At 40.3% G+C, this 11,420-nt stretch overlaps 1 protein-coding gene across 1 annotated transcript in view; it reads left to right on the top strand.

Moving 5' to 3' along the window:
* BACE2 (beta-secretase 2) overlaps nt 1–11,420 on the top strand; it is a 53,542-nt gene that overhangs the window by 34,783 nt on the left and 7,339 nt on the right. The window contains exons 6-8 of the mRNA XM_074858376.1: nt 955–1,056; nt 4,531–4,680; nt 5,854–6,022. Of these exons, the coding sequence (XP_074714477.1) occupies nt 955–1,056; nt 4,531–4,680; nt 5,854–6,022 (421 nt within the window). The remainder of the gene's footprint in view (nt 1–954; nt 1,057–4,530; nt 4,681–5,853; nt 6,023–11,420) is intronic.

Genomic DNA, 11,420 nt, shown 5'->3' on the forward strand with positions numbered 1-11,420 from the left:
TACCTTGTGTTTTACGATTATGCTATAAACATGTCACTGTTCAGTTATATTGATCCTACTACCTAAGCTGGTAACAAAAGTAGTGCAAAGAGCTGCCACTGCTACTTGCTTCCTTCCCCCCCTCCCCCCAATTAATCATAGTTTTTAAGGAGTTCATGAAAAAATATGTACCTTTTAAAATATTTATTTGGTGTTTACTGTATCTGAAGTCTGCTGAAATCTCTTAATCTGAGTGTTAGGGTTTTAATAATGAGGAGAAATGTTTGCTTAGCTTTTTTAGTGCAGATGTTGAGGCAGCAAGATTGAAATTTCAAATTTCTTTGTACTCGTTTTTGTCCGTTTTAGTGAGTTTCAGCAGTTGAGGGAGAAAGGTGTGGCATTTGACATTGTACTCTTGAGCCAGTATCAAACATTACGTGTAATGACACCTAATGTTCTCTGACTATTCCTAAATTAGATATGCCAGCCATTAAAAGTAGGCTGCTGTATTGTTTTTAAACTAGAGTTGTTTCCGTGATAGCAGAGACCTTGACTCAGGACTTGGACATATGTGTAAGCTACATCAGCATGCTTAGCATCTGTCTGTACTGACCAGGAGGGAGCTTTTGCCCAAAGCATATGGGAGCTAAAGTGGATTAGCTTGCACCTCTGAGAGGGGCCGGGCTTTACTTCTTTTTACAGTGGCTTAGCTATTTGCACCAGCTGTGGCCACACGCAGTAGTTTCCAGAGTGGTGCAGATAAACTCACTCTTGTGTCTAGGCTGACCATATCTTGCTTTTGGCCTCAGACTTCATTTGAATTCAAGCTACCAGCTGGAGAGAGCTGTTGACAGGTGTGACATGCAGGTTTGGGAAGACAGCTACCAAAAAGGAACAGCTTTTTCATTGTTATGAAACAGTAGAATCTGCATTACATTAACTACAGTGTGCAACTTCTTTTTTCCCCCTCCTTAGTATAATGCTGATAAAGCGATAGTAGACAGTGGAACCACGCTCCTCCGTCTGCCTCAGAAAGTCTTCACTGCTGTTGTGCAAGCAATAGCTCGCACGTCCCTGGTAAGCTAATGTCATTAAATCTGCTCAAAATGTTAAATTCCTATTAAATGACCACATGATCTTTGAAAAGAGTGTCATCTTTGCTGTCTACCTTGTAAGTCATAGGGTGTTAACCTGAGGAGAGCAGAATCTTTCCTGGTCTACTCCTGTTAATAAGTGAGAAATGACTGATAGTCTTTGATGGAAATGGAAAAGGGAAAGGAAGAGGTGAAAAGGGAAAAGGGGGATCCAAGTACAGACAAGAAATGTGTGTATGGAAGTGCATCAGAAATAGTGTAGAGATGGAATATTTTGTTCTAAGCATTTCAGAGATATGGACATAATCCCTGTTGCTCTGATTCAGAGTATTAAGAGTGAAAAAATCGGTCCTTTCATTCAAAACAGTGTTTATAAAGTAGAAGAACCTGCTACTGCAAGCAGTTCCTTTCCAAGCTTATTGTTGCATAGAATGGATGCCATTCATTAGGATTATTCATATCAATAAAGCTGCTTTTGACCTTCATTATTGAATTATTTATATTTTAAAGTATCTTTCTTTGGAAATAGAGTGGGCTTTAGAAGTAGTGCATGGGGATGGTGGATTTCTCTGTGTATAGAGAAACTGAAGCAGCATTTTCTGGTTAATAAAAACTATTCATAAATTTTGGTTTAATACAATGAACAGTGCCAAGAAGGTTAAAGATGAAAAATAAATCCAAGATATTTCAATGTGAACAATTTTAATATTTTTGTCATGGATTCACAATCAGACAGCGGTAGTCATTACAAATCACAGGAAATACAGTAACCAGACTACTGGCTGGCTGCCCAAAAAAGAGTATTTGCCTGTATGCTGATAATTCCAGACTGAGATCCTTTTCCTACCTGACCAAGAGCAGAGACTTGGCATGAAGTGTTCTTCACTGCCTGCAGGTGTCCACTATCTGAAATAAATGTACCAGTTACCTTTGGCAGCTCAGCTTCCCTGGTTGAAAAGTTCTTCTCTTTGCAAAGCACTTAAGTATTGACTGGAACAATTTCAGTCAATGGGGGGGGAATTGGAAGAAGCCTACCCAAGAGCTCTTGTAATGGCTTCTTGTGGATGGAGCATCCTCCTGTGAAGCAGGTCACAGAGGTCCACACTACTCTCTGATGTTGGTCAGGACATTTGAACTAAGGCCTTCCATATGACAAGTAAATAGTCAACTGATCGATAAGGTATTAGAGGAGAACCACTCACTCACTTTGCTTAATGGTTTTTGTTCTTCCTATTAAAAATGCATAAACTAACTCTTCTCTTTCAGGGTTTCTTTTTAATCTCAAGGAACTTGCTGCTCTACCCCTTTCTCTCCACACACACACCAAAAATTACTTTCACAGCTCTAAACAAAGGAGATAGTTTATTAAATAAGGAAGTAGTTACAAGATGTAAGGATCAGATTCCAGCTGTGTAGGAGCAATGTCAGGTAAATGAGTATTTTCAGCAACTATACTGTGGCATCACAGCCATACTCTTAGCACTCAGCACTATGTGCCACTGAAATGTAAAATCATCCGCTCTCATCAGACAAAATTCTCTGACCTCAGGTGAACCAAATTAACAAGTTCCTGCTCCTAGCAGCTTGTTATGAGCTTTCCAGAAAGATGTTATTCCCCCCTCAGTATGCTGGGATAACTGCATGTGAAGCATTCTTTTATTCAGCTCCATTAAAAACTAAGGCTATGAGCTTTACGCTCTTCAGTGGTACAGATCTTTTTTTAAACCTTACTTATCTGGACTGAAGTCTTTTAGGGAGCAGCTATAGATGCAGTTTCATGTTGGCAGGTCTGAAGTGGGGTGGTTTTGGCAGATGGGCAGAGATGAGCCACAGAGGGGTGGCAGCTACTACACCTCACTGAGCTGAAGTCAGAACAGCATGTCTGCTCACAGCATGAATATAATGCTAAGTTAATAAGTTGAAGAAGGGAAGGCTCACATAAACCTAAAATCTTTATTTTAATAACCTTTTAGGTATCATACAGCCAAATCCCCACCAATGCATTTCTTCAGCATACAGAAGGAAGGCAAAGAAATGCAATAAGCAGTCTTTCTGGGAAATGAAAGTAGGCACTTTAAATAGAGCATTTAATAGACTTGGTCTGTCCAGTCTGGGTTCTATCTTGCAGTTTTTCTCAAATCACAAGCTCTGCTTTCCAAGAGAAAATGGAAAGAGAGGAGAACTATATTTTTCAGGAGGTCTGGCCTGGGACCTAGCTGTGAGGGGCAGAGCATTCTGTCCCGTGCCAAGAGATGTACTTAAGCGTGCATTGAGAGTTAAGGGTAAAAGCAGTCTGTTTGTGATGGTAAGTTTCCTTGTGTGTTTACATGAGTGTATGCTGTTGGCCCAAGAACAGAAATGAGCACCGGAAAGTATTAAGTCTCTAATAGTGTGGAGCCCTAACAAATATTTCATTGGCAGGTATGTGGGGTGGGGTGAATAGTTGTCACCTGTAAAATGTCACATAAATGATGTATGAGCTGATGTTTACAAAATAATCGATATCACAGATAAATACAAATGAAGGGAGTAGAGAGGCTGGATTCCATCTTTCTTCACCCAGATGGGAGGCTTTGGCTTTGGCTGTGCAGCATCAGAACAAGATACTGCCTTGGATGTTGCTTCACATGGGAATAAGAACCAGCGCAAAGTAATGCACTTAAATAAGGAAGGTTTTTCCTCTGATCTGGCAGCAAATCAGCTTCAGGGAGCAGGAACATTAGACATTTGTCTTAGGCAAACAAGCTCTGTAGGGGTTTTCTTTTTGCTTTGTTAGTGCCATGGATATATTAAGAAGTATTGTTAATCAACCTTATTTCAAAAGTATGTTATGTTATATTGGTAGTGAGTGGCAGGGCAGCAAAAGAGACAGAGGGACATGTTTCTTTTCGTTGACTGTAGCAGACCTTGATTCCCTTAGATGCCAGGAGATTTTGGGTTAGCCCTTGGCTTCAGAACTCTAAAGTTGAGTAAGAAGCTGTGGGTATGTGAGGAAGGGAGATGACTCCATCACGTATTTGTATGGTTTGTATTTTGGTTTGTGTCTTTAAAAAAAGTCTGCCGTTTCAAAACGTTTGTGTTCGGTCAGAGCTGTTCAGAGAAGAGGCAGGCAGGTAGTAAAAGTCTGTTGATGCTTTGCCTCTTTGCGGTACTGATTGCTCAGGCAGGTCATACATGTTCATTGCAGAAGTAGAAGCAATGAGACACAGGGAAGGGAGAGCTAAACTTGCTTTTGCCTCTTCCCCCTTCTTCCATGTCCTAATGGGTTATGACACACCTTGATTTGTGTGTTGGGTTTTTGCTTTGATCCTTAAAGAAAGATCTCTTTGTCAGACTTGTGTTCATGCTTGAATTTCTCCATGGGAATGGAAGAAGTTTCAAATAGTGATAACGATCATTTACTGAAGACTATCAAAATGTATGTAACCTGTGTTTATCCCTTTATTTTTTTAAATAGATACAAGAATTCTCTTCTGGTTTCTGGACTGGTTCACAGCTTGCATGCTGGGATAAAACTGAAAGACCCTGGTCCTTATTTCCCAAACTCTCCATTTACCTGAGGGATGAAAACTCCAGTAGGTCATTTCGGATCTCTGTCCTACCACAGGTCTCAACCTTCTTTGTTTATTCGGTTATGCATTTATTTTTACTATGATAAAGCACATGCTCTTAAAAAGTATGAACTATTTTTAGCAGTAATAGAGAACTGGTTTATTGCATACAAGGGAAATCTTTTCAAATGAAATTTTAAAAATTGAATTTTAAATAGGGAAAATAACAAACTTGTCAAACCTAAAACCAAAAAAGAAAAACCCAGTTTCCCTCTGAGTGCAGTCCATGTAGTTGGGAATGATTTTTTCAAATTGTCAGGAAAAATAGGCAAGTTGTTTTCACGAGCTTTAGCCACATTAGATGTCAATACAGAATGTCTCTGCTCATTTTGATCTTCTCAGTTTGGAAAGCAAATTGATTTGTTTTTCGTGACATTCTGAGTTGGAACACTTCTCCTGAATATGACAGTCTTGGCAATGAGCCAATGTGATCTCTTCACCGGTTTCTATAACTTGGTTGGTTTATCTCTTATTAATATTCCATACCATCTTTTAGAATATAATATGCCACTTTTATTTTTTCTCTCTGACTTCCCCTCCCAGTATAGGTTGCAATACAGGCTAGTATCCTCTAACATTACTAATACAGTCTTTTACCTTGGGGAATGGTCAGGAGCAAAGGGGAGAATGAACCTTTTAAGTACATTTTAACTTGAAATATAGGAAAGCCTTATGATAAGCTTTTTCTGTATTGATCATGTAGCTTGGCAATCTTTCATCTTCCCTGAGGAGACAAGGGGTAAAATGTGACTTGAATTTATGAATCTAGAGTCTTGAAGCTGACACTGAATGCTCTCTGAATCAATTCCATCCTGATAATTTTTTTAATAATAGAATTATTCTCTCATTTGAGTTCACAACCCAAGTTCTTTCTCAGCTATCCTTCCCTTATGGAAAGTACAATAAAAAGGGGCTCTTCTGAATTTGCTGTTGACCTTCACATAGTAACTGACTGTGTTCAAACTTAAGCTAGGAATCCAAGAGCTATACCTCTTACCTGCATGTAAGCTTTGACCAGTTTTAAATCAGGTGCAGAAAACTGTTTGTCCCTATTCATTCTCTATTTCCAATGGAGTTTGACTGCTTGAATATAAAAATCAAAAGGTCTGAACTTCTAAGTACTGTGTGCTGTTGCTTCTTACACTCTGGTGCTTTTTTTTTTTTAATAGCTTTATATTCAACCCATCCTTGGAATAGGAGAGAATTTACAGTGCTACCGATTTGGCATCTCTTCCTCCACAAATGCTCTCGTTATTGGTGCTACAGTCATGGAAGGCTTCTATGTAATATTTGACAGAGCCCAGAGGAGAGTGGGCTTTGCAGTGAGTCCATGTGCAGGTAAGGGAAGTATTGTTCAGGACTTGGTGAGTGAGGAAACACCTGCTGCTCTCAGAGAAACACCTTTGCCACTTACCTGATGGGGAAAAGCGTGGTTACTCATGAAGTGTGAAGGGTATGTTTTTGAGCAGTCCCAAGCTATTCAGATTTCAAGGGGAGAAAAAACAATCTGTATTGCACGCAACAGTCTTTTGTCATGAAGTAAATCAGCCTCAGCTCTGGGTATCTTAGCTGCATTCTTCCTTCTGAGAGATCTTCTTTCTGAGACATCTGTCTGTGTGTGTGATTTCCCCAACAGTTACATGAGACTCATCGCTGGTTTTAATGCAGTTTCATTTTTGTATAGTTCCTGTTCTAATTTGGAGATAAATGGATTCTTCAACTAACTTTTGCAATATGCAAAATCTTGCTTTTCTCTTAATGTAAATTGTGCCTTTTCAACCACTCAGAAATACTCAAATAGCTAAGATGAAAATGGGACTCAAATTGTGACTTGTGGTGTTTGTGTTGGTTCTAGACAGTTTTCTCAGTGTGAGTAGAAAGCCATTCATTTTTTAATTAGCTGCTGAAAAAATGTGGAAAAGCTCATCATTTTTGGCTGATTTTATAGTGCTGGTTAACTTTCTTGCTTTTTCATGATTTCTCTTATCTTGCCATGGATAGCTAAAAACAAATTTTGGGGTTTCCTCCCCTTGTTGACGAGACGTTGCTTTGGCACCACAAGAACATACAAGTGGGAGAGGAGGGAAAGGATGTGCACCCATATGCAAGTCTCTGCCCCAAACAGAAGTGGTCTATGCCCGGAAAAACATTGTATCATCTGAGATTTGCATGAGAAAAGGACTAGACTGACAGTGCTTCTTTAATCCCCAGTATTTATGTTAGAGAGGGTAAGGGCAGTAAGTACTTGACTGCTTAATGCAACCAGGTAATTGAGGAGAAAAAAAGAGAGATACTAGCTAGCTGAGTTGTAGCTCCAGGGCATTTTAAAAGCTTTTTTCCTTTTTTTTTTTTTTTTTAATCTGTCCATTGTTAATGGGTTCAAAATTGTCATCTTTGAGCTTGATACGAAAGAAAATCTGGATACTGATGTGGGTTGCTTAATGAAGACCTCTATGAGGTACCATGCAGCAATGAAAGCCACATTTTCAATGCATCTGGAAAGAGCATAACTAGACAAATTCTGCAGACCCAGTTTTCCTGCCTTTCATTCTTCCTCATGCTTCCTGACTGCCATTTTAGCAAGCATAGGGCTGCCTCCTGTCCCTGCCACGCTGCAGCCATTAATGGAGGGGGGAGGGAGCATTTTGACAGAACATATTGACTGACAGTGTGGTCAGCAGGGGACGTGAGCCAGCTGGTGCTCATAACAACTGCTTTGACAGCACATCTTTGTTGAGAAAAAGAATCAAGGAACCATAATAACACCTTAATGTTAATATTGCTACATGGAAGCATAGAGTTTGGCCACTTCATGTAGCTCTGCCAACCTTGTCTAGAGAGGAAGAAATGAGTTTGCTGAATAGAAATGAAATCTGAATTTACATGAGCTTGGACACATGATGATACACAGCTGGTGCTAGAAGGCATTTCCTCCTTGTTTCTTTGTACATGTTTTGTGCATATGTCTGACCTAGAGTCTTGGAAACTTAGCTTCTTGAGAAATCAGATGTCACAAGCCACTGACTGAGACAAGATACACTGATTTGTCAGTCTCCACTCACACGGGGCAGATGACATTTTGCTGGATGTGCCAGTTATTCTGAATTCACTTCTTCACAGCTTGTGGCTTCCATATTTAACACAACTTTCATCAGAAAACCACAACTGTGAGTGGTTAGCAGTCAGTGCCGTGTGAGGGATTTAAGCTGCCTAACTGGCTTCCTGTGGAGGCCAGCCATGTCCTCCATAGCAACTATATTAATATAACTTATTTGGAGCTTTTTAGTCTGTTCGTGGGCATAAATTAAATTGAATTACTGGTGGCATAAATCTTCAGAAATAGAGAAATATAAAAGACCATTTGGTGTGGCTTTGCAATGACCTATGCTTTCTTGTTTACAGAAGAGTGTTAACACTACATTTAAGTCCATATTTTTATAAGATGTTAAATGGGTATGTGGTGAATACAAAAATGAGTGGAATGGGACTAAAAACCTTGACTTCATTGAACTCCCAAGTTTCTATTGAGACTTGGCTAGAGATGAGAACTGGCTATTCCCACAATACTCCTTGCACCATTTTCATTCTCCAGGGTGTACCAAGAGTGAGGAGAGTTAGATAGATGGCTGCAGGAAGCTATTCCATTGTAGCAGGAAAAGAAATTTGCTTTTTCCTCAATATGTGAAACCCTTTAAGACTTGCTCTGCCTGTTACTAATTGCAAATTGTTTCAAGTTGGAATTTTCAAGTTGATAATTTTAGGGATAACCTACTGTTTACAGGATGACTAGAAAAGGTTTTGGATCAGGTCCCTTCTTGAGATAAGATGTTCAGATCAACTAGTTAGAACTAGTGAAGCAACATAATGGTACCTTGGCATTGAGCAGAATTAGACCCCTAGTATTTTTGTAGTAAGTGAGAAGATCATAGGAACAAGACGAGTATTTTTTAGGGAAGAAATGCACTGAACACTGTAATCATTAATGACTTCTGTCTCATCACAGTTTAGTGTAGAGTGCACCCAAATTTGTGGGCACTAAACTCAGGAGAATGGATGACATGACAAATAGCAGAGCTTCAGTCTGAAAGGACCTTGGTAACCTGGAGGGCTGTGCAGCAGAAACCTCAAGAGTTTTAGTGAACAGAAATGCAAAGTTCTGCACCTCGAGCAGAAAACCACCATGCATGGGTACAGTCTGGGAAGGGACCAGCTGAATAGCAGCCCTATGGAAAAAGAACTGGGGATTATGAGGGGACTCAAGTTGAATGCAAGCCAAGGGTGAGTGCAAATGAAACTACATAACAAAGGGCAACATCCACCAGTTACATTCAGGAAGGTTCAAGTTGGACAGGAGGAATTTCTTCTTCAACAGCAGGGTGGTACAGCACTGAAACAGGCTGTCCAGAGGGATCATGGTTTCTCCATCCTCACGGTTTTACAAGACCTGACTAGATAAAGCTGCAACTGACCTGATATATTTTTGTGGTGACAGTCCTGCTCAGAGTAGGAGGCTGGACTAGGTGACTTCTAGGGGCCCCTTCCAAGCATTACTTTACAATTTGATGATAAATTTGATCTAATGTCAGGTTTGCTTCCTTTCCAAACCACTCAAGATGGTGAGTGAGTGTGTTGGAGTTCGACACAAATGTTATAAAATAGCATTTTCCCAGAGATGCTATTTTTGTTCTGTAATCATCAATGATAAAGGAAATCCCTTTTATTGAAGGTCAAGAATTTATTGTAGGTAGCTACCACCAGATGTTCTAATAAAAATATGCCAAAATATCCTAATTCAGCTAATGACTAATATACTAAGTGTGTGCGACTTAGTTTATGTTAAGGGCTTGTTTGAACAATTTAGGCAAATTTCCCCTCTTTTGATTTCCTCTCAGTATCTCTGGGGGTGGAAGAGGGTGAGGGAAGACTTCTTTTTGAGGGGAAGAAAGCAGAGACTATGCTGCTATCAAGCATTCTCAAAATGTAATTTAAAATGTCAGCCACTATGGCAACAGTTTTGTATTGCTTTTTTTAATAGGAGTAATTATTGTACTCAAGCCAAATAATGAGTAATTAGGGGCTGTTTATTTTCAAAGCTATCTCCAAGGTGGAAAATTGTGCTGCCTTTTTTTTCCCCCCCACTTCTTCAAAATCCTAAATTCCTAAGTAGTAATACTTATGCCTTGCATTTCACATTAATATTGAATGTGGCATAGTTTGTTTTCATGGACGTTCTAGATAGTTTTTCCACAAGTCTGTCCACTACTGTGCAGCTGCCTTACCGTGTCTATGTAACCACAGTGTCTTGGCAAAGATATGCTGATGATATAGGGTGCACAGGTCAGTTTATTACCATCTGATGAGTTGAGACAGTACATGTACGTGTTTGGTATTCACCAGTGTTAGGGTGCTTGTGAGCGCAGCCGCAGGTTTCACCCAGACCATTCTAACAGCATATTGCTGCTAAAGGAGCCTTCCCACACTTGCAGCTGGAGACAGGGTTGGTTCAGTTGAGTGATCCTACAGAGAATTCCTTGTTTGGGCATTTTGTTTGTTATCGTTTTCCATCAGATCAGTGAGTTGCCCTGGCTTTCCTTGCAGCCTACCAGTCACTAGCACCAATACAAAATGGGAAGCGAGGGACAGGAGTGAGGGTGAGCAGGACTCTCTCTCTCAGCAGCAAGCCATGATAAGGTTGAATTAAGTCTAATGTTGGGAGGCCGGGGACTGAATGCCAGCTAAAATCTCTCCCAATAAATTGCAGATAAAGCAGACCACCTATTCTGCATTTGTTTCTCCACAAAGAACCTTAGAGGCCACTTCCCTGCCTGTCGTGGTTTAACCAAAACCCAGGCTCCTCTCTTCCTTCCAAAGGGTATTTTATGCTAATCTCTTTAAACATGCTTTCAGGAGTCATGTCTAAGATATGTGTAAATAAGAGAAACTGTTTTCAATAGGCAGGATCACTTACAATTTGGCAAGTGTGTGTCTGTGTATAAAATGAACAAGAAATTAAACAGGAAGCTTAAAACTGAGGCCTTTATAAGAAATAGACAAATGTGTCTTGAAGTACCTGACTAGAGAAATGAATTAGAACTGTTTGGAAGACTTGTTAAAATGCACAGACAGTACTAACTGCAGGCTCCTAGTTGCCCCAAGCAAGCTAAAAGGTATCCATCCTTCCCCTGCCACGCACCTGCAGATACGAAATGCTCTAAATATGTTGTTGCCCTAGGCAACTCACTTTCTCTGCTTTTACAATACATGTAGCCCTGTCCACAACTCAGGGGAACTTTGCTGCACTTGCCATGGTTACTGTGACAACCATGGGCAGCATAACCCTTTTTAGCAAATACTGGTTTAACAAGTAGGGGTTTGTGATGGTAATGAAACAAGTCACACAGTCTGTGATGTTACTGAGATGGATGGGTGTTCGAAAAGGGAGCTACCAAGTCACCCCTTCATGCTTCTTGCCTTAGCTTTGTCATCTCCATTTTTCAAGCTGCTTGGTTAGCTTCTCCCTCCTTGTCCAACAGCACTGCTCCTTCATGTCCCAGCACCTCGCTCCTGACATTGACGTTCCTCTCCACCATTCCCCTTTTCTGGACAGCTGTCACCCAGCTCTCCTGCCTCACTTACCCTTCCTTCTGAATTTTCACCTCTGCTCAAAAAGAGTATCTGTGTTTCTTTCCACCATGCACCTTGTGTTTAGGATACAGTCCTTTAAGGTATCTGTGAA

This window comes from Strix uralensis, chromosome 2, assembly GCF_047716275.1.
Source record: "Strix uralensis isolate ZFMK-TIS-50842 chromosome 2, bStrUra1, whole genome shotgun sequence".
Taxonomy (NCBI): domain Eukaryota; kingdom Metazoa; phylum Chordata; class Aves; order Strigiformes; family Strigidae; genus Strix; species Strix uralensis.